The following is a 23229-nucleotide window of genomic DNA, read 5'->3' on the forward strand; positions in this document are numbered from 1 at the left end:
GTTGACCAGGATGGTCTCGATCTCTTGACCTCGTGATCCACCCGCCTCGGCCTCCCAAAGTGCTGGGATTACAGGCGTGAGCCACCGCGCCCGGCTAATTTTTTTTCTTTAAGATGGAGTCTTGCTGTGTCGCCCAGCCTGGAGTGCAGTGGTGTAATCTTGGCCCACTGCAACCTCTGCCTCCTGGGTTCAAGCAATTCCTGTGCTTCAGCCTCCTGAGTAGCTGAGATCACAGATGCATGCACCCATGCCTGGCTAATTTTAGTATTTTTAGTAGAGACAGAGTTTTGCCATGATGGCCAGGCTGGTCTTGAACTCCTGATCTCAGGTGATCTGCTCGCCTCGGCCTCCCAAAGTCCTGGGATTATAGGCATGAGCCACCGCGCTGGCCCCCTTTACATCTCAAATACCATAAAGTCTCTACAGCAACTGCTGTCACATGAAATGCATTTTAAGACAGACCACAGTGGGCCACATGTGGTGGTTCACGCCTGTAATCTCAGCACTTTGGGAGGCTGAGGCGGGTGGATCACAAGGTCAGGCATTCGAGACCATCCTGGCCAACATGGTGAAACCCTATCTCTACTAAAAACACAAAAAATTAGCTGAGCATGGTGGTGGGTGCCTGTAATCCCAGCTACTTGAGAGGCTGAGGCAGGAGAATCACTTGAACCTGGTAGGTGGAAGTTGCAGTGAGCCGAGAATGTGCCGCTGCACTCCAGCCCAGGTGACAATGCAATACTCCATCTCAAAAAAAAAAAAAAAAGACCACAGTGGTTGGGCGCGGTGGATCACGCCTGTAATCTCAGCACTTTGGGAGGCCAGGGTGGATGGATCACTTGAGGTCAGGCATTTGAGACTAGTCTGGCCAACACAGTGAAACTCTGTCTCTACTAAAAATGCAAAAATTAGCCGGGTGTGGTGGTGCAGGCCTGTAATCCCAGCTACTCAAGAGGCTGAGGCAGGAAAATCACTTGAAGCCAGGAGGCAGAGGTTGCAGTGAGCTGCGATTGCACCACTGCACTCCAGCCTGAGCGACAGAACAAGAGTCAGTCTCAAACACACACACACACACACACACACACACACAGATATGTTTATATACACAACAGAAAGTCTGTTCAAACACACTAAGAAATACAGAGCATGAGAAGGAAACAGGAATAAACTCTTGCTCATCCCTCTTTCTGCCTTCTACATGTCCTGGCTCCTTATGAGGTTAGAAAAGTGTCAAAGGTGTCTGCATTTTAGCCTTTATAGGAACATGGATTTTTTTGTTTGTTAACTGCTTGGCCTCTGCCAAGTGCAAGGATCAAAGGGCACTGAGATATATAAATACTTTCTCCTACCCTTTCATCTGGCTGGCTCCCACTTGGCTTTCAGAAGTCAAGGTAGCCTCCTCCAAACTCCAGGTAGAGCTGCACCTCCCCTGAGCTCCCACATCTGGGCCTCCCTCTCCCAGGGCTAATCCAGCTGTCACGTATTTCTGGCGTGATGTGGCTGTCTTTCTTGACACGCTCTGGGCTCTTCTAAGGCAACAGCCTGGTCTTGTTAACAACTGTGTGCTTGGTCTGCTGTCTGGCACAAACAAGGTGCTGTGAATATTTGCTGGTTGCATGAAAGAGGACAGCAGTCCCACCCTGTCCCGGGAGTGCCTTGAATCTCACTGTCTGTGGCTAACCCTGAATACATAGCATGGAGGCCAGAGAGCCAGCTGGGACCCAGAGGCCCCGGTTCCTCAGATCGGTTTCTCTCCAAAACGTGGTCATCCCACCTGGCTCACGGCAACGGTGGAGACTCTACGATTTACAGATACGCCAGCCTTGAAAGAGGCTGAGTGAACCTTCGGCTGGCCTCTATCAGGAAGGCCCAGCCTGGGTCTGTGAGGGTCAGTAAAGCCGGCCAGACTGTGAAAGGGCCGAGTGCGGGAGCCCCCGGATGAGGGACCCTCCACGCGGATGAGAGGGACAGCCGAGGACCAGGTTCCCCTCTCCAAGGAAATTCTCTCTCTTGTGGATGCCGCCTAGGGTAGCCCCCTAAATTCCAAGGGTCAGGAGGGGCCCCCTTACACTTAGAAGTGATCGGGAAGTGATGTGACGCTCCGGGGATCCCGCCAGGCTCAGAGGTACCCTGGGTTAGGGCTCCGACCAGTCGTTCCCCTCAGAGGCTCACCGCGGGTGCTCTCACGGCAGGCGGAGGAGGAGACGCGGATGCAACACGCTCCCCGGCCCGCCCTGCCAGCTCAGCGCCCGCGCCGCAGGCCCTGGGGCGCAGCCCGTTGTCTGGCCGCCCGTGGCCCCTACACACTGGGCCGAGCCCACGTGCCCTCTAGCTCCGTGGCAGCCGCGCAGACCTACAACGTCCAGCCAGCACGTTGCTGTGACCGCTACACCGTCGCTCCAAGCAGGCGCCGCGGGGCAGCCCCGCCGCCGGGGGTCCTCACAGAGAAAAGGCCGTCGCCATGGAGACGCGGCGCGCGCCGGCAACCGTTGGGCTGCTTAGGCATGTCAAGGACAGTTTTCGGGACCGGGGCCTCGGCTCCAGGCACCCAACAGCACTGACAGCGTACCCTTCACGGGCGCTCAATGCCTCGATGCGGCCGCTGCCGCCACCATCTCAGCTTTCCTCGCGGGCAGCACGCCGCGGCAAAACCTCACGTCGCCTAGCGATGGCGCGGGGCGGGGACACGGACTGTGCCGGCCAGTCGGAGACTTCCGCTTCCGGAGCCGCGGCCATCGCGCTCCCAGGCTTCGAAGGCTTGCCTGGCGACGTGGAGTGTCACACCTTGGTCCTCAGGGCCCCTAAATCTCGGTCTCCCTCGCCTCGCAGCCTACCACCTTCGCTTGGCTGCCCGCCTCCTCAGCTAGCCATGCTGGAGCATCTGAGCTCGCTGCCCACGCAGATGGTGAGGGCGCAGCCCGGGGACCTCCGCACGCCGCTCTTGTGCCTGGCAGCTTCGAAGCCCATGTCCGAGCACCGACCCGATGCTGCGCTGTTCTGGGCCCAGATGGGTACCGTCCACCCTCTTTCCCGACTTGCTTCCTGGGTCCCCTTCTCCTCCGCGAGGATCTCCCTGTCCATTCTCCGTAAGGGTGTTTGAGTTCCTCCCGGGAAACCCAGAATTTGATTCCTTGCCCGGATCCTTAGAAGAGCGGGAGTCCCTGACGTTGGGGTCACCCTGGGCCAAAGTTGTGAGGTCAGGGCAGAAGTTGTATCTCCTCGGCGGTGGAACCAATTCTTTTTTTCCTCTGCTTCTCCCCAGGATTACAAGGGCCAGAAGCTAGCTGAACAGATGTTTCAAGGAATTATTCTTTTTTCTGCAGTAAGTACTGGTTTCACATTTAACCCTCGCCCCCGCCTACCCCCCTCAACCCTCAGTTTGAATGTGTTTAATATACTTCATTTACCTCTAGATAGTTGGATTTATCTACGGATACGTGGCTGAACAGTTCGGGTGGACTGTCTATATAGTTATGGCCGGATTTGCTTTTTCATGTTTGGTAAGAAATTTGTGAGTGTGTGGGTGTTAGTGGCAATTGGGTTTTGTGAGTCGGGTTAGTTTGGTTACACCTCAGTAGTGAGACCCAAACCCAATGTTTCTCTCTGCTATCATTGGAAAAATAGAATGCAAAAATAGTGTCAGATGCTATGAACTATGTAAAAGGGCACAGCTTATTTCCTTTGGGCAGCTACTCTGGGTAATAATCTTACAGTAAAAGCTCACTGGAGTTTTTCATGGTGCTTACATTTCCCCCTCACCTTTCTTTCTTCTTTTTTTTTTTTTTTTTTTTTCTTTTTGAGATGGACTCTTGTTCTGTCGCCAGGCTGGAGTGCAGTGGCGCAATCTTGACTCACTGCAACCTCCGCCTCCTGGGTTCAAGCGATTTTTCCACCTCAGCCTCCCGAGTAGCAGGGACCACAGACGCGTGCCACCACGCCCCGCTAATTTTTGTATTTTTAGTAGAGACAGGGTTTCATCATGTTGGCCAGGATGGTCTCGGTTTCTTGACCTCGTGATCTGCCCACCTTGGCCCCCCAAAGTGCTGGGATTACAGGCCTAAGCCACCGGGCCTAGCCTCTTTCTTTCTTTAAAATTTTTTGAGACGGGGTTTAACTCTGCCGCTCTCGCTGCAGTGCACTGGGGCGATCTCGGCTCACTGCATCCTCTGCCTCCTGGGTTTAAGCGATTCTCCTGCCTCAGCCTCCCGAGTAGCTAGGACTGCAAGCGCACACCACCATACCCAGCTAATTTTTGTGTTTTTAGTAGAGACAGGGTTTCACCATGTTGGCCAGGCTGGTCTCAAGTGATCCATTCACCTTGGCCTCCCAAAGTGCTGAGATGAGAGGCGTGAGCGACCATGCCCGGCCCCTTACTTTTCTCTTTTAGGTCTTAAAGCCATTTGTGTAGGCAGTGAGCCTGTTCCCATCATCTTACAGTATCTTGCATGAGTGGTGGCACAGAACCTTTATAGGAATATGGATTTTTTTTTTTTTTTTGGTTCCCTCTGCATAGGAGTGGTTTCGGAACCAGGCATTATACATAATGATTTTTTTTAAACTTTTAATAGCTGTAATTGATGCATTTTCTCTTTTCTGGCCCAGCTGACACTTCCTCCATGGCCCATCTATCGCCGACATCCTCTCAAGTGGTTACCTGTTCAAGACTCCAGCACAGAAGACAAGAAACCAGGCGAAAGAAAAATTAAGAGGCATGCTAAAAATAATTGAGGTTTTCATGATTCAGCACCTGGCTTTTGTTTCCTGTGAGATGAGCTAAATTGCTTTCATACCCCAAATATGAGCTAAAACCACCTAATGCTCTTATGGCACAGCTGTGTATAGATTTAGTTCTCTTTATATTTCATTTCTAGCCCAGTTGGGTTTTGATTTATGTAAGTAGTTTAGATCGTCTCTTCATAATCTTGCTCTGAAATGAGGAAGAGAACCCAAGTTTGCAGTTTCAGGTGTAAATGATGAAGAATAAATGCCTCATCAATGATAGTACAATGTAACTATCAAAGTTTTATAATTCATTAGGAGTTATTAAACTATTTTAATGTTTCCGATTAAAACTCATAGTGCAAGGTCTTTGTCTAAAGTGTCTTTTGTTCATTATTCTGCAAGGAAGATAATTAGTAAAAGCTGAAGTTACAAGTTCATGGTTCTGGCCAGGTGCAGTGTAATCCCAGCACTTTTAGGAGGCTAAAGCAGGAGGATGACTTGAGCCCAGGAGTTTGAGATAGTTCATGATATATAATTAATAGTGCTGCAGGCCTGCACTTTGGGAGGCCAAGGTGGGTCGATCATCAGTCAGGAGTTCAAGACCTGGCCAACATGGTGAAACCCTGTCTTTACTAAAAATACAAAAATTAGCCAGGTATAGTGGTGCATGCTTATAATCCCAGCTACTCGGGAGGCTGAGAGAGGAAAACTGCTTGAACCTGGGAGGCAGAGGCTGCAGTGAGCCAAGATCGCACCACTACACTCCAGCCTGGGCAACAACGAGACTCTGTCTCAAAAAAAAAGAATTACTGACATTTTAGAACTCATGTCAAAAGAGTATCACATCAGTCTCTGAACTGTGGCCAAAGGTATATTCAGAAGAAAATTGATAGTCTTAAGGATGTGTTTTAAAATTAATTTAGTGAGATAAATTAAGCATTCAAGTAAACCACAAAACAAAAGTGGGAAGACACAATCAGTGTTTGTTTAAACAAAAATATACAGCATGGGAATAAAAGTATGGGAGAAGTCGTGTGGTAGTTCACGCCTATAATCCCAGCACTTTGGGAGGCCGAGGTGGGAGGATTGCTTGAACCCAGTTTGAGACCATCCTGGGCAACCCAGTGAGACTTCCTCTCCACACACAAAATTTTTTTTTAATTAGCCAGGTGTGGTGGTGCATGCCTGTGATCCTAGCTATTTGAGGGCTGAGGTGAAAGGATCACTTCAACCCACAAGGTCAAGGCTGCAGTGAGCTACGATCACCCCACTGCACTCCAGACTGGGTGACAGGGCAAGACCCTGTCTCAAAAAACATATATTGGTGAAATTCCTTTAATTCTAAAAAAGTATCTATTTTTTACCAACACATTAGAAAAATAAAACTGATGACTGTCCAGAAAGAAGTGGATTTCCAAAACATGCAAGGAAAGGAGAATAGCTCAAGGATACCAAGTTTGCCAAAGATTTGCTCCCAACTGGGCATTGGGACTTGATGGTTTTGCAAGTTGAGTTCTAGCAAATCCTTCATGAAAATAAGAGTTATCAGAAACCAGGCTGTGAGCACTGTAAAAGGGCAGGAACTATTTTTATTCCCCACTATATTCCCAGCTCCTGGCAGATAACCTGGGACATAGTAAACTCGACATAAAAATGTGTTAAGTGACTTTAAAGGGAATATTTTATTAGAGTATTTGTGTGTGTGTGTATAATTTTCAAAGAAAGAAAGATATATTTTTTGTTACGGAAACTGAAAACAAGGCTGGACACAGTGGCTCATGCCTATAACCCAGCACTCTGGGAGGCCGAGGTGAGTGGATCACTTGAGCCCAGGAGTTTGAGACCAACCTGGGCAACATGGTGAAACCCTGTCTACAAAAAATACAAAAATTGGCCAGGTGTCGTGGCACATGCCTGTGCCACTGTGGTTCCAGTTACTAGGGAGGCTGATGCGGGAGTATCATTTGAGTCCAGGAGATGGAGGTTGCAGTGAGTCAAGATCATGCTACTGCACGCCAACCTGAGTGACAGAGTGAAACTCTCTCTCTCAAAAAAAAAAAGCATCTGAAAACATTTCTGGAGCAATATTTATTTACTTTATTAAAATACTGAGTTTTATTTCACATGTATATGTTTGTCTCCCCACCATTTCCATGTCTGACCAGCACCACTACTATGTCCTATCATAACATTCCACACATACCTAAAACAAAGGGTGGAGTTCCATCTTTTAAAACTACAGGCATTTTGGACAACACATTCTTGGCAATGGAATCTGGACAACATTTATCAAACACGGTAGGGAAAATTCTCACTCCGCATTATAAAAAGGACAGCCAGATATCAACTGTTACAGAAATGAAACAAGACGGAAAATTTTTAACAAACTGTTTATTTTCTTAGAGAGACTTCCTCCACTGCCAGAGATCTTGAATAGCCTCCTGGTCAGTCATCCAGAAGCAATTCTTCACATAATTGATGAACTTGGCTTCCACTTTGGGAAGAGAACCACCTTTTTCTATAATTTCTTGCATTTTTTCTTTAATGTCTTCTACAGAACTAGGTCCTTTTGGTGTTTTAGGAGTTTTTTCCTGTTTCTTGAAGGATTCTTGTCCTTTTGATCTTGGTGTTGATGATGGTTTTGAGTCTTTTCCATTCTGATTTGACTTTTGTGCATTTTTGGCTGGAGTATCGCATATAGATTTCTTCACTGGCACTTTTTCTTCAGTTTCCTCATCATCAAAATCACCATCATCATCATCTTCATCAGCAGCAAGTTTTACTTTTTTCTGTGGAAACTTGCTACCACCTCCAGAAGCAGACCGCTTTCCAGACATACTTAAGAGTTTCACATCCTCCTCCTCATCTTCTGACTCTGCATCTTCCTCCACAGCTACTAAGTGCTGTCCACTGACATGCACTGGCCCTGAACCACACTTCAATCGTAAGACCGCTGGTGGTGTTATTTCAAAGCTCCCAAGGGAAACCGTTGGCTGTACAGACATTTTCAAAGTTGCCAGTGTTACTTTAATTGGACTGCCTTCGTAATTCATTGCCTCTGCTTCAACAATGTGCAACTCGTCCTTTGCACCAGCTCCTAAACTGACCGTTCTTAAAGATAATTGGTGCTCATTTTCATCATTATCCACCTTAAGGTGATAATCTTTGTCGGCCTTTAGTTCACAACCAGAAAGATAGTTCTGGGTCCTCAGGGGGCTCATGTCCATGTCCATCGAATCTTCCATCGGGTGGCGACACGCACTTAGGTGGAAGAGAAGGCGGACGGAGATAAGCGACCACTGCTCAAAAAACAGCCGCTCAGGATGGACTCATACCAGGGGCAATATTTATTTTTGGTATCCCTTGAATGTACTATTCAAGACTTGTATTTAACTTTATAAAATTCCTTTCCTAGATGGGTATTACCTCTTATTAAACAACTAATATGTGATATATAATCATACATTTAAAACATGGAAAGACAGTATCTTAAAGCAGATGAAGACAAACTTCAGAGACAAGCATTAAATATATCCAAAAACTAAGCGGACCTGGACTTTGCTTACAAATTGCTTAAATGGAAATGAAATTTGTGTTTAAGAAATGTTTTTTCACTGATGGAAAAATAAATCTAACAAAACCATTATGTAAAAACATACTGATTTACAAAGCCAATGTGTCTCAGTTTTAATTTGTATATACTCTAAATGAGGTTTACATTAAATGAAAATAAAATATTAAAAGTCCATCAATGTGTAGAAAAGAAATTCAGTTGCTCAGGTACTAGCTAGAACTTCATATTCTTTAAATCTATTTCCAGAACTGTGATTTGACTTTAAAAAATTTTATAATTTATCAACTACTCACTAAGGTTATAAAGGATAGCAGGTATAATGACTGGACATAAGTAATCTGTTTCTCCTATCGCTTTTATCTATATATTACAATATAAAATTTTCAATCCAGTACTTTATAGCCCTGTGTTTAAGCTAATTAGTACCTTAGAAAAATAAAATTGTAGCTATAAACTTGGTTTAAGGCTCAGTAAACAGTAATCAAACAAACAACAGATGTGTCCTCATAAATAGAATATGAAAGCCAAAGGTGTTTTTTCTTTTGTGATCCTGCTTCATATTACTCTGTTCTGTCCAATTTCTTTTCTGTAAGAAAACCCCAAAGAGATATAAAACAGTGGCGAATGGCCTCCAAATAACTGTTCGCCCTTGCTTTTTAAGTCAAAAGCCTCTGAAAATAGGTCTTTAATTTTGGCAGCAGATTAGGACAAATGCTCAAAAATTCATGTTTTCTTCAAAAAATTTCAACTGGCGAGCTTTCACACTGTAAGCTGTATACTTTTCACCCATGTGCTCCTGCAAACGTACCTATTTGAGAAACAAACAAAACGAAAATCAGTATGTAGTAGGAAAAGATATTTCTGTAATCTTAAGAAGAAGGACTTTTCTAAGCATGACATCAAAGGTGGAACCCATACAGGAAAACACTAATAGTTCAGTTTACATACAAATTTTAAACTTTAAGATTTTTTAAGAAGTCATAAGAAATTAAAAAGCAAACAAACTAGGGAAAACATTTGTAACATTCATGCCAAAACAGTAATAGCATTCATATATAAAGTTATTTGAATCAATAAAACCCAACAATATTAGAATAGGTAAAATATAATCAATTTCACAGATAATTCAGCAAATTAATATATATATGTATGTAAATGTAAATCCCATATATTTACAAAATAGTCATATAAATAACCACTTAGTGAAATGGGAAAAGTTCCCTTGTCCCCCACGCAGGGCGTGCAATGTGGGTGTGGCTTGCTTCTTCAGTGCCCCACTGCTCAAACTTCTAGGGAAGCAGACAGGCAGGTTGTGGGGCTCCAACCCCACAGCAGTGTCTAGGGGTGAATGTTTATAGCTGAAGCCTGAGTGGCATGTGTTACAGGCTGCCTTTTTAGTTTAGCCATCCATAGTTGGCCTGCGTCAGCTCAATTAGACCCTTGCCTTATCGCAAGGACAAAGGGTTTTCTGTACCCAGGGTTCTTGCCTTGGTTTATTGGAAGAATTGGATTACATGTGGGCTTGGGATATGAATGCAAGGTTTTATTGAGTGGAAGTAGCTCTCAGCAGATGGGGGAGCTGGAAGGGAGACGGTTTTCCCCTGGAATCCGGCCGCTCAGCGGGGGATTCTCCTTCAACTGCTCTGGCCAAACTCCACCTCGTTCTGCCAGTCGAAGGATTGTTGGCATGCTGGCATCTGTCAGTGTGCTCTTCCACTGGCATGCGTCCTTCAACATCCTCTCGATGTCCAGCTGCTGTGTCTTCTTCTGCTGATGTGTTCCTCTCAACGTCCAGCCTCTTGTGTGTGTGTTCCTGCTAGGGTCTCTGGGATTTTATAGGCACAGAATGGGAGCGTGGCAGGCCAGGGTGGTCTTGGGAAATGCAACATTTGGGTGTAAAGGCAGGAGTGCCTGTTCTCACTAAGGTCTGTGGGCACAGGCCTGAGGGTGGAGCCACAGATCATGCCCTCCTGTACCTAGCACTTCCCTGACCCCTTTCCATACCATTAGCATACATAAAATTCAATCTGACTAGTAATAAAAAAGTACTATGTGACAATCAATGTGTGCTTATTGAAAGAACTGTTCAAAATTAAAATAACAGCTAGCATGTTAAACAGATACTATGAACCTACTGATACAATGCACTGACCATGGTACTTGGCCAAATAGTTTTTAAAGTAATTTTCACCAGTTTCACTGAAGTGGTAGGAGGTTTACAGAGCTTCTTGGAGCAGTGAGCCATTATCATGCCACTGCACTACAGCCTGGGCTACAGAGCATGGCTTCAACTCAAGAAAACAAACTAAAGTCTCTGGAAATGGTGCTAAGAGAATATGGCATATGAATTTTAAAATAAAAATTATAGGAGCCCACTGTTTTGGACTAAACTCCTGCACTAGTGATGGCAGCCACAAGCCATCAGGAACAGCCACTACCATCACGCTGGCAGCTGCAGGGAGGTGTGAACAGCGATGGCAGGAGCAGCTGCAGGAACAGCAGTGGCACTAATGGAACCCTGTGCCCTGTGTCCCCAAAGCAGGTAACCAGGCCATGCCCAGGGGTAGCTATGACACGCCAGCCCCCTGCAGCCTTGTCCCCCTCCAGATTTTGGGCTCCAACAAGCACAGGATGGCGGAGGCAAGCTGAGGGGGTGAGGAGGGCAGCTTGGCATTAGCCTGCATATCGTCTCTGCTGAGGAGCTCAACACTCATCAAGATGACAAGCTGCATATGAGACACCCACCCTGGCTATGGAAAGGGGCTGCCCTCTATGGGTCTCCTCTGAGCTGTTCTCTCAATAAAGTTCCTCTTTGTCTTCCTTACCCTTCACTTGTCTTTGTATCTCTTCCTGGTCACAGGACAAGAACTCGGGACCCACTGAAAGGTGAGGCTAAAAGAACTGTAATGTAAACATGTTAGGGGTTGAAACATGCCACTTTCTCACCATGCTGCATGTGAAGAGGAGAGAAGAGCTGTGGCCCTTCAAGAAGCCCAGACCTGGGAGCTCCCCAAGCCAAGTGATACCCAAAAATCCCACAACACTAACCCTCTTTGGGGCCCTGTGGTTCCTGGCATCTCCAAGCTTCGCCAGTGCTCCCCGGTGCCAGCAGTGGAAGCTGCTTGAGGTGCACCTGGTCTGGCTGTAGCCTCACAGAGGGCCAGTGCCCATGCTGGCACCTGGAGATGCCCACCCCACTGCAGCAGCTGGAGTGTCTGACTGTGCAGTTGCTGGACACCATACTCACTCTCACACCCCTTGCTGCTCCACGCCTGACTCTCCCTTGGCAGGCAGGGAATACAGGCTGGTAATATGAGCTGAATGCAATGCCAGGCCATGGGCAGAACAAGCCCAGTGGGCCTGAGCAAAACTCAGGCAAAGGCGTCATCAGCCACAGATGTTTCTGGCCAGAAAAGTGACACCCCAAAGATCCCATAACACTAGGCCCAACAGTCCAGACTAAAAATCATAATGGAGTCACTCATGCTCACCAAACTGAAACTGAGCTGTCATCTGGTCTTTCAAGTAATTGAGAGACTGAATGAGCTAACAGCCTAATTTTCCAAACAGGCCAGTTTCAACTGACGTCATGTGAAGTTTCATCTGGAGTAACCTGATGTTAACCAATCAATTATTTTTCTTTCTTTCTTTTTTTTTTTTTTTTTTTTGAGACAGAGTTTCGCTCTTGTTACCCAGGCTGGAGTGCAATGGCGCGATCTCGGCTCACCGCAACCTCCGCCTCCTGGGTTCAGGCAATTCTCCTGCCTCAGCCTCCTGAGTAGCTGGGACTACAGGCACGCGCCACCATGCCCAGCTAATTTTTTGTAGTTTTAGTAGAGACGGGGTTTTACCATGTTGACCAGGATGGTCTCAATCTCTTGACCTCATGATCCACCCGCCTCGGCCTCCCAAAGTGCTGGGATTACAGGCTTGAGCCACCACGCCCGGCAAGATGATACAAATGGCATAAAATGAACAAAGAAAATTATGATATATAACAATAATGAAAGAAAATTATGATAAAATATGACTTAAAGATTTTTATAACATCATTTCACAGTACTGTACATATAGCCTACTCAACTTATGACCAAATCGTGTTACGACCAGTCTGTCGGAACCAATCGTGGTCGTAAGTCGAGCACTAGCTGTAAATGATTTTATTGATTTCCCATTACTCCCACAAGGAAAGAAAGCACATATTAGAGGAAAACCTTATGAATGCAGTGAAGACAGCAAAGTTTTTAGAGTGTCTGCAAGCCTTACTAACCATCAAGTAATCCAAACTGCAGATAAACCTTACAAATGCTGTGAATGTGGCAAGGTCTTTAGTTGCAATCCACACCTTGTAGAACACTGGAGAACTCATACTGGATAGAAGCCTTACAAATGTAGTGAGTGTGACAAGGTGTTTAATAGCAATTTAAACCTTGCACAACATCAAAGAATTCATACTGAGAGAGGCCTCACAAATATAACAAATGTGGCAAAGCATTTAAAGAGTGTTCAGGACTCACTGCCCATCTTGTAATCCATACTGGAGAGAAACCTTACAAATGTAATAAGTGTGCAAGAACTTCAGGCACAAATTTTCCCCAACCAATCAAAAGAGATGTCATAATGCAGAGAAACCTTACAAATGTAATGAATGTGGCAAGGTCTTTGGTCAACTTTCATGCCTTGCACAGCATCAAATAATTCATAGTACAGAGAAGCCTTAACAAATAATGAATGTTGAAAAGCATTTAGCATATGTTCAGGACTTATGGCCCACCTTCTAATCCCTACTGGAGAGAAACTTTACAAATATAGTGAATATGGCAAGGTCCTCAGGTGCAAGTTACACCTAACCAACCATCAGAGAATGCGTACTGGAGAGAGACCTTACAAGTGTAATGCATGTGGCAAAATTTTCAATCAAAATCTACACCTTGCATGACATTGGAAAATTCATACTGGAGAGAATTCACTGCACACCTAACAGATGCAATAAATGTGGCAAAGTCTTCAGTTGCACTTCATAGCTAACACAACATTAGAGGACTCACACAGGTGGCAAACCTTACCAATGTAATAAATGTGGCAAAGAATTTAGTTTGCATTCAAGCCTCAGTACCCATCTACTGATCCACACTGAAAGGTAACCTTACAAATGTAAAGATAACATATATAAAAAAATATATAAAGAGAGAACAGTTGGCCGGGTGCAGTGGCTCACAACTGTAATCCCAGCACTTTGGGAAGCCCAGGCAGGCAGATCACAAGGTCAGGAGTGCGAGACCAGCCTAGCCAATATGGTGAAATCCCATCTCTACTAAAAATACAAAAATTAGCCAGGCGTGATGGCACACACCTATAGTCCCAGCTACTTGTGAGGCTGAGGCAGAAGAATTGCTTGAAATCGGGAGGTGGAGGTTGCAGTAAGCTGAGATTGCGCCACTGCACTCCAGCCTGGGCGACAGAGCGAGACTCCATCTCAGAAAATAAAAAAAACAGTTAGGGGCCGGGCGCTGTGGCTCACGCCTGTAATCCAGCACTTCGGGAGGCCAAGGCGGGTGGATTACGAGGTCAAGAGATCGAGACCATCCTGGTCAACATGGTGAAACCCCGTCTCTACTAAAAATACAAAACATTAGCTGAGCATGGTGGTGCGTGCCTGTAATCCCAGCTACTCAGGAGGCTGAGGCAGGAGAATTGCCTGAACCCAGGAGGCGGAGGCTGCAGTGAGCCGAGATCGCGCCATTGCACTCCAGCCTGGGTAACGAGAGCAAAACTCCGTCTCAAAAAAAAAAAAAAACAGAGTAGAGAGTTTAATCAAAACAGTACAATTCATCCCACCAGTGGCCAAGTCTACAACATTGAATTCAACCCTCCCGCAACTGTGGGCATTGATGATTGACTGGGTAGCCTCTCATTCAGCTTGAGGATGATAAACCAGAGATGGTTATCAAGAAGGCTTACAAAGCCCAAACAAAGCCAGTCTTCGAATATTACCATAAAAAAGGGGTATTGGAAACATTCTCCAGAATGGAAGCCAAGAAGATTTGGCCCTTTTTATATGCTTTCCTACCAACTAAAGTTGCACAAACAAGCCAGAAAGCTCTTCAGTTACTCCATGAGGAGAAACACATATAACAAGTAAGATGAGTAAACCTCCTAGTCCTTGCATTTAGAAGCTGCTTTTCCTAAGACTTCCAGTATGTATGAATTATTTGAAAATTATATTACTTTTACTTCTATTAATTTATTCCGGATACTAAGGAAGTGTCAAATGAGACAGACACTGAGACCCATCTTTTGAAATCATTTAGTGTGTTTTATGCAGTTATTTTCAAAAACATTAGAGATGTTTAAACTTTTAAAGCATGTATTAGAGCAAAACTAAAAGAGAAACTAGTAGTAATTTAACTTTTTGATCAGTAAGAAAAAGTAGTTGATAAAATTCCGAGGAAAAAAAAATTACATGCCATTTGGGGAAAATATCTCATCAGAAATTTTTGCATAGGCCAGGCAGGGTGGCTCATGCCTATAATCTCAGCACTTTGGGAGGCCAAGGTGGGTGGACTGCTTGAGGTCAGGAGTTCAAGACCACTCTGGTCAACATAGCAAAACCCCATCTCTACTAAAAATACAAAAATTAGCTGGGCATGGTGGTACGCACCTGTAATCCCAGCTACTCAGAAGGCTGAGGCAGGAGAATGGCTTGAACCCAGGAGGCAAAGGTTGTAGTAAGCCGAGATTGCGTCACTGCACTCTAGAGCCTGGGTGACAGAGTGAAACACTATCTCAAAAAAAAAAAAAGAAAGAAATTTTTGCATAGATTGACACCAAAAAAAGTCATTTTTAGTATTGTGGAACATGGTGAGACACTATATAAAATTCCAGAAAAAAAGCAATTGGGGCCAGGTGCAGTGGTTCATGCCTGTAATTCCAGCACTTTGGGAGGCCGAGGCAGGCAGATCACAAGGTTAGGAGATCGAGACCACCCTGGCCAACATGGTGAAACCCCATCTCTACAAAAAAATTAGCTGAGTGTGTTGGCGCACACCTGTAGTCCCAGCTACTCGGGGGGCTGAGACAGGAGAATTGCTTGAATCCAGGAGGTGGAGACTGCAGTGAGCCAAGATCACACCACTGCACTCAGCCTGGGCAACAGTGCCAGACACTGTCTCAAAAAAAAAAAAAAAAAAAAAAACAGCAATTGGATTTACAGATTTGTTTTAAGATACAAATCCACTTCTGCCTTTATACTAAGAAATGTATAAGCTAACCATATACACTTTATTTATTTTGGTGTTAAACATACTTTCAGTTTACTCAGAATTTTCAGTTTGCTATAAAAATGTACCAGTTAGGCCGGGCGCGGTGGCTCAAGCCTGTAATCCCAGCACTTTGGGAGGCCGAGGTGGGTGGATCACAAGGTCAAGAGATCGAGACCATCCTGGTCAACATGGTGAAACCCCGTCTCTACGAAAAATACAAAAAATTAGCTGGGCATGGTGGTGTGTGTCTGTAATCCCAGCTACTCAGGAGGCTGAGGCAGGAGAATTGCCTGAACCCAGGAGGTGGAGGTTGCAGTGAGCCGAGATCGCGCCATTGCACTCCAACCTGGGTAACATGAGTGAAACTCCGTCTCAAAAAAAAAAAAAAAAAAAAGTACCAGTTAGCATTGATAAAAATATTACTTTAAGATCACTTGTTTTCTTTTGAAAATACATATGTACTGAAAGCAGAAACTGGACCCCTTCCTGACACCTTACACTAAAATTAACTCCAGATGGATTAAAGACTTAAACATAAGACCTAACACCATAAAAACCCTAGAAGAAAATCTAGGCAAAACCATTCGGGACGTAGGTGTAGGCAAGGACTTCATGACCAAAACACCAAAAGCATTGACAACAAAAGCCAAAATAGACAAATGGGACCTAATCAAACTCCACAGCTTCTGCACAGCAAAAGAAACAATCATTAGAGTGAATCGGCAACCAACAGATTGGGAAAAAATTTTGGCAGTTTACCCATCTGACAAAGGGCTGATATCCAAAATTTACAAAGAACTAAAACAGATTTACAAGAAAAAAACTAACAAGCCCATTCAAAAGTGGGCAAAGGATATGAACAGACACTTTACAAAAGAAGACATACGTGAGGCCAACAAACATATGAAAAAATGCTCATCATCACTGGTCATCAGAGAAATGCAAATCAAAACTACATTGAGATACCATCTCACGCCAGTTAGAATGGCAATCATTAAAAAATCTGGAGACAACAGATGCTGGAGAGGATGTAGAGAAATAGGAACACTTTTACACTGTTGGTGGGAGTGTAAATTAGTTCAACCATTGTGGAAGACAGTGTGGCGATTCCTCAAGGACCTAGAAATAGAAATACCATTTGACCCAGCAATCCCATTACTGGGTATATATCCAAAGGATTACAAATCGTTCTACTATAAGGACACGTGCACACGAATGTTCATTGCAGCACCGTTTACAATAGCAAAGACCTGGAACCAACCCAAATGCCCATCGACGATAGACTGGATAGGGAAAATGTGGCACATATACACCATGGAATATTATGTAGCCATCAAAAACGATGAGTTTGGGTCCTTTGTAGGGACATGGATGAACCTGGAAACCATCATTCTCAGCAAACTGACAGAAGAGCAGAAGATCAAACACCGCATGTTCTCACTCATAGGCGGGTGTTGAACAATGAGAACACATGGACACAGGGAGGGGAGCACTACACACTGGGGTCAGTTGGGGGGAAATAGGGGAGGGACGGTGGGGGTGGGGAGCTGGGGAGAGATAGCAAGGGGAGAAATGCCAGATGTAGGTGATGGGGAGGAAAGTAGCAAATCACACTGCCACGTGTGTTCCTATGCAACAATTTTGCATGTTCTTCACATGTACCCCAAAACCTAAAATGCAATAAAATAAATAAATGGGAAAAAAAAAAAAAGAAAATACATATGTACTGAGAGTTATGAGTTATATCAGAAATTGATGTTATAAGTTCTTGGATAAGCACGAAAGTTGAATGAATTTTCAACAAAATGTAATTAACATCTATGTTTTCAGATGTTACTTAGGTTAAGAAATGTGTTTCAGGATCTACTTACCAGTTTCTCTTTTTGATGCAAATGTATGATCTGCCCTGATAAATAACAAGGTATACTACTCCCCTCCCAAAAATAAAAGAAAAAGAGAAATCCATGGCACTATGTAAAGTAAGCACACTTCGTCATTAGTAAATAGATCAGGTGTGTCTGGAGAATGTTCCTTTGCCATAAATAGCAATCAATCATAATTAGTATACAGGTGATAGGTTAACAAAGATAGGAAAGTAAGTGAATTTCCTGAAGGAGCTGTTTGTTCCTAATCAAAGAAATTGATACCTGTAAGCATTCACTGACACCTTATCTTAAAGGGAAAGAACTTTACTGGTGTCATCTGACCAGCCATTTAAAAATTGGAATCTGGTGGTGCCTGGACGTACAACACCACTTCTGCTGTCACAGTAAAGTCTACCATCAGAAGACTGAAGGAACTGAAAGACCAGTAAATGCTCCTCTACTCTTTGAGACATCAATGGCCTATAATAATAAATGGGTTAATTTATGTAACAACAAAAGTAACAAAAAAAATTGGAATCTAAAGTGATTCCTTAGTGGAGCAACAAGGATGGTTGCTGATGTACTGTGGTCTGTAGAAGTGTGGCAATATGAGAGTTAGAGGAAAAACCCAACTATGTCTTCCATGGCATGTTTACTCTTAATTTACTTGGTACTAAATCAAAGGAAACAAGTCCTTGTACCAGCTGTTATTAATTGCCTTTAAAAATCTGTCCTATTTTTCTCCAGGTACTTAAAATACAAGTGCCAGGAAGTGGTTCTTATGTATTTTGGGGGGGAAATTTTATTTTCCTTTTTTTCTGGTATTTTTAAAAATTCATCGATCTGGCTGGGCACTTGGAATGGATTTTCTCTTTTTCTTTTATTTTTGGGAGGGGGGTACTATGCCTTGTTACTTATCAGGGCAGATTATACATTTGCATCAAAAAGAGAAACTGGTAAGCAGATCCTAAAACACATTTCTTAACCTAAGTAACATCTGAAAACATAGATGTTAATTACCTTTTGTTGAAAATTCATTCAACTTTCATGCTTATCCAAGAACTTATGACACAGTGTTTTGGGAAGCCAAGGCGGGTGGATCAAGAGGTCAGGAGATCGTGACCATCCTGGCCAACATGTTGAAACCTCGTTTGTACTAAAAATACAAAAATTAGCCGGGTATGGTGGTACATGCCTGTAATCCCAGCTACTCAGGAGGCTGAGGCACAAGAATCACTTGAATCCAGGAGGCAGAGGTTGCAGTGAGCTGAAACTGCGCCACTGCACTCCAGGCTGGCAACTGAGTGAGGCTCTATCTCAAAAAAAAAAAAAAAAAAAAAAAATTCATCAATCTTTCAAGATGAACCAAGGTTTTTAAAAATAATTATGGTAAACACTTCAATCTATTTTTTTTTTGTTCCAACCCATCCGTGTCCAACCAGCCCTTCATTCTTTAAAAAACTTTCTAAAATGCTTTATTTGCATGTTAATATTATGTGCTTTCTAAAAATGTTGTGAACTACCAAACTTATAAATTATCACTAGGTTATCAGGCATACATTAGTCTTTATCAGAATAAAATAAAATTTCATTTAAAAAAACACTACCAGTATAGAAATTCTTGAGTATGATTCACATTTACTGCTGACGCTATAATTTGTAACTCTTTTAGAATGTATATAGTTCTCATGTTTTAGGTAATAGGTAATATAGTTTATTTTATTTTACTCTATTATATTTTGAGACAGAGTTTCACTCTGTCACCCAGGCTAGAGGATAGTAGCATGATCTCGGCTCACTGCAACCTTCGCCTCCCAGGTTCAAGCGATTGTCTTGCCTCAGCCTCCAGAGTAGCTGGGATTACAGGTGCACATTACCATGCCCAGCTAATTTTTATTATTTTTAGTAGAGATGGGCTTTCACCATGTTGGCCAGGCTGGTCATGAACTCCTGACCTCAGGTGATTCACCCACCTAAGCCTCCTAAAAGTGCTGTGATTACAGGTGTGAGCCACCAAACCCAACCTAAAGTTTAAATTTTCCTTAAAAAAAAAAGTGTCCAAAGACCTAAATGTAAGGGCTAAAACTGAAAAGCTCTTAGAAGAAAAATATACAAATAAATCTTCATGACTTCAGATTTGGCAATGGGGACCATGGAAGTGACTACTAACGGGTACAGAGTTTCTTAGGGGGTAATGAAAATGTTGTAATATTGATTGTAGTGATGATTGTACAACGTTGAAAATACATTAAAAACCACTGAATTGTACACTTTAGAAGAGTGAATCGTATGTAGAATTTATATTTCAAAAGGTTGTTTAAAAAATTCTATATCATAAGCAGCTTGATATAGCAAATAAGACGCTCACCTCTCTCTCGAATTCATCCTCCTCTTCCAAAAGATCATACACCTGCTCTAAAAGCTGAACTCCCAGGCCCCGAATTACATCAGCTCTCAAGACTTCAACTAGTCTCCTGATCTTTTCAGAACCTGGCACGATAGCTAAAAGGGAACAACAAAGACAAAGGGAAAAATAAACACTTTTACCACTACAGTAAGAACACCACAATTTTTTTTAATTTTGTATTTTATTTTTTTCTAAGTGACAGGGTCTCGCACTTTCATGGGGATGTCATGCACTGTGACCATAGTTCACTACAGCCTCTAACTCCTGCTCTCAAGCAATCATCCTGCCTCAACCTCCCAAGTAGCCAGAACTACAGGAATGTACCACAACGTCAAATTAATTCTTAAATGTTTTGTAGTGATGGGGTCTATGCTATCCAGGTTGGTCTTGAACTCCTGGCCTCAAGCAATCCTCCCACCTCAGCCTCCAAAAGCATTGAAATTACAGGCATGATTATACCACACCAGGCCTTTTCATTTTTGTATTTTATTATTTTATTTTTATTTCATTTCATTTGATTTTTTGAGGCAGGGTGTTACTCTGTTGCTCAGGCTGGAGTGCAGTGGTGTGCTCATGGCTCACTGCAGCTTCGACCTCCTGGGCTGTATAAATCCTCCCAACTCAGCTTCCTGAGTAGCTGGGACTACAGGCATGAGCCACTTATGCCTGGCTAATTTTTGTAAACACAAGTTTTCATCATGTTGCCCAGGTCTCAAACTCCTGGGCTCAAGCAATTTGCCCTCCTTAGCCTCCCAAAGTACAGGCATGAGCCACCACACCCAGCAGGCCTGTTTTTTAAAAAAATCTTGTTATACTGACAATCGTTTTCCCCTATGACAAAAGTTATTAATGACTTAAAATTTACATATGAGCTTAAGGTTCACTACCATCTCTTAAACCTAAAAATACACAACTGTCTAACTTGAAGAAAAGTCACATGAAAAACCACAAACATTTATCTATTTACATTTACGTTTAAAAATCAATTTTCATGCAACTTTTCAGGAATACCTCTGTTGCACAACACAGGATATACCTTTTATGGAGATACGCAAATAATTTTAAAAACACAAAAAAATTTACAGGCATTAATTCTTTGTTTTGACACATTTCTCCAATAAACACATGCTCTCCAGTTTGCTGTAGAATAAACTGGGCTAGGCATGGTGGCTCACACCTGTAATCCCAGCACTTTGGGAGGCCGAGGCAGGAGGATCACCTGAGGTCAGGAATTTGAGACCAGCCTGGCCAACATGGTGAAACCGTGTTTCTACCAAAAATACAAAAATTAGCCGAGAGTGGTGGTACATCCCTGTTGTCCCAGCTACTCAGGAGACTAAAGCAGGAGAATCACTTGAACCTGGGAGGCGGAGGTTAGAGTGAGCCAAGATCGCACTATTACACTCCAGCCTGGGTGACAAAGTGAGCCTCTGTCTCAAAAAAAAAAAAAAGAATACACTGATCACCTGAAGGTAACTCTTTAAAATGGAGTTCCTCTGCCTCTTCTGCAACTTTCCCATGAAGCATCAGTGTGTCCCGAAATTTCCGATGAAGTCTGAATTCTGACACGGGATTTGCTACTAGGAGATCTTCACAGCTCTCTTTAGAATCCAGTTTCAGGGTCTGAGTCATCAATTGTACCAAGGCATTAATTTCATTTGCCTGATCTTTCCTGGGGGAAAAATATCTCCTTGTTATTTGATTGGCTTCATAAGAATTTTTCATTAAAAAATTATATGCAAAATGACCTACAGGAGTTTTGCTTTCAAATATCCAAGTAAGCTCCTACAGACTGATCCTTCCACAAATAACAACTATAAACTCTGGACAAAATACAAAACTCAAAAAACTAAAAGCAATGCAGAATAAACAAAACCGGCAGGCAGTTCATGGAGAAGAGTCAACATCTTTTAGCCAAAGTATAGGCCATAAACAGATCAAAGTGCAAGAAAACTCACAATCTTTCTACAGAAAGGACAGAGTTCAGAACAACCACTGTCACTAGAAAGTGAGAGAGGAATCTTGGAGAGGGTCTGAAAGAAACGGCTTCAGCTTTTGTGTACAAATTCTGCCCAACCATTTCCAAGTAACTTAACTATACTCAAGTACAAAGCTCAAGAATATTTAAAGAAACACAAAATACCAGCTTCCAATGAGGTAAAATTCAGTGTCTAGCATCTCATCAAAAATAACCAGATGTGCAAAGAAGCAGGAAAATATACATTCGTGAAGAAAAAATCAGATAATAGAAACATATCCAAAAGTGACACAACTGATAGAATTAGTAAACGAGGACATGAAAATGGGTACTATAAATATATTCCATATGGCCAAGGTAGACGAAAACATGAGCATGTTAAGGAAACACACAAAGATATAAGAAAAAGTCCCAAATCAAATTTCTAGAGATGAAAGATACAATATATTAAATAATGGGATAGGATTAATAGACACTGCAGAAGAAAAGATTAATGAACCCAAAGACATAGCAGTAGAATCTATGAAACAGGAAACAGAAAAAAAGTGAAAATAGGTCGGGTGCAGTGGCTCATGCCTGTAATCCCAGCACTTTGGGAGGCCAAGGCGGGCAGATCACCTGAGGTCAGGAGTTTGACACCAGCCTGGCCAAGATGGTGAAACCCAGTCTCTACTAAAAATACAAAAAAGTAGCCAGGCATGGTGGCACGTGCCTGTAATCCCAGCTACTAAGGGGGACTGAGACAGGAGAATTGCTTGAATCCGGGAGAAAGAGCATGCAGTAAACCAAGATCATGCCACTGCATTCCAGCCTGGGCGACAGAGTGAGACTCCGTCTCAAAAAATAAATTAATTTAATTAAAAAAAAAAAAGTAAAACTAAACAGAGCATCAGTGAGCTGTGGCACAAATTTAAGGAGTCTAATACATATGTAATTGGAATCCCTAAGAGGGCAGGAAGAAGTCCAAAAAAAAGAGTGAAGAAATTATAGCCAAAGGTTTTCTTCTTTCTTTTCTATTTTTTTTTTCTTTTGAGACACAGTTTCGCTCTGTCACGGAGGAAGATGGAGTGCAGTGCCGTGATCTTGGCTCACTGCGACCTCCGCCCCCTGGGTTCAAGTGATTCTCTGGCCTCAGCCTTCTGAGTACCTGGGATTACAAGAATGTGCCACCATGCACAGCTAACTTTTTTGAATTTTTAGTAGAGACAGGGTTTCACCATGTTGGCCAGGCTGGTCTCAAATTCCTGGCCTCAAGTGATCCACCTGCCATGGCCTCCCAAAGTGCTGGAATTAAGGTGTCAGCCACCATACCAGGCCAGCCAAACTTTTTCTAAATCTGATGAAAACTATATATCTATAGGTCTAAGAAGTCATTCTTGAAGATTTCTAAATCAAAATCAGATGTGCAGCCGGGCAAAGTG

The 23229-nt window shown here is 43.4% G+C and overlaps 3 protein-coding genes and 1 pseudogene across 18 annotated transcripts in view; 1 reads left to right on the top strand and 3 right to left on the bottom strand.

Moving 5' to 3' along the window:
* Positions 1 to 2706, bottom strand: part of GLT8D1 (glycosyltransferase 8 domain containing 1) — a 12542-nt gene extending 9836 nt beyond the window's left edge. Inside the window, exons 1-2 of one of the 3 annotated variants that reach the window (XM_032290152.1) lie at positions 2070 to 2706; positions 1350 to 1578 (exon numbers count right to left, since the gene is read on the bottom strand). The gene's annotated coding sequence lies outside the window, so the exon portion shown is untranslated. The remainder of the gene's footprint in view (positions 1 to 1349; positions 1579 to 2069) is intronic. The other 2 variants (XM_032290151.1, XM_032290154.1) reach the window with 2 other exon arrangements.
* SPCS1 (signal peptidase complex subunit 1) lies at positions 2406 to 5084 on the top strand. 4 transcript variants are annotated; one of them, XR_004272441.1, is made up of 4 exons: positions 2406 to 3011; positions 3263 to 3322; positions 3414 to 3500; positions 4603 to 5084. XR_004272441.1 is itself a non-coding variant. In XM_032290155.1 (4 exons), the coding sequence occupies exons 1-4, from the start codon at positions 2462 to 2464 to the stop codon at positions 4726 to 4728; spliced, it is 717 nt and encodes a 238-aa protein (XP_032146046.1). In that variant the 5' UTR covers positions 2406 to 2461; the 3' UTR covers positions 4729 to 5084. The 4 variants fall into 4 exon arrangements, 3 of the variants coding, with proteins under 3 accessions (XP_032146046.1, XP_032146047.1, XP_032146048.1); XM_032290155.1 differs by having other exon boundaries at positions 2406 to 2905; XM_032290156.1 differs by lacking the exon at positions 3414 to 3500 and having other exon boundaries at positions 2406 to 2905.
* Positions 5085 to 6813: 1729 nt separating this feature from the next.
* Positions 6814 to 8880, bottom strand: LOC116559401 (annotated as a pseudogene). Its single transcript, XR_004272442.1, has one exon. The product of XR_004272442.1 is annotated as a nucleophosmin pseudogene (transcript).
* NEK4 (NIMA related kinase 4) overlaps positions 8052 to 23229 on the bottom strand; it is a 49687-nt gene continuing 34509 nt past the window's right edge. For all 10 annotated transcript variants that reach the window (XM_032290163.1, XM_032290166.1, XM_032290164.1 and 7 more), the window contains 3 exons: positions 21297 to 21502; positions 19792 to 19925; positions 8052 to 9104 (listed from right to left, as the gene is read on the bottom strand). In XM_032290163.1, coding sequence (XP_032146054.1) covers positions 9012 to 9104; positions 19792 to 19925; positions 21297 to 21502 — 433 coding nt within the window. In that variant the 3' untranslated portion in view covers positions 8052 to 9011. The remainder of the gene's footprint in view (positions 9105 to 19791; positions 19926 to 21296; positions 21503 to 23229) is intronic.

This window comes from Sapajus apella, unplaced genomic scaffold, assembly GCF_009761245.1.
Source record: "Sapajus apella isolate SASKATOON/1434 unplaced genomic scaffold, GSC_monkey_1.0 scaffold23, whole genome shotgun sequence".
In the NCBI taxonomy this organism is placed as follows: Eukaryota; Metazoa; Chordata; class Mammalia; order Primates; family Cebidae; genus Sapajus; species Sapajus apella.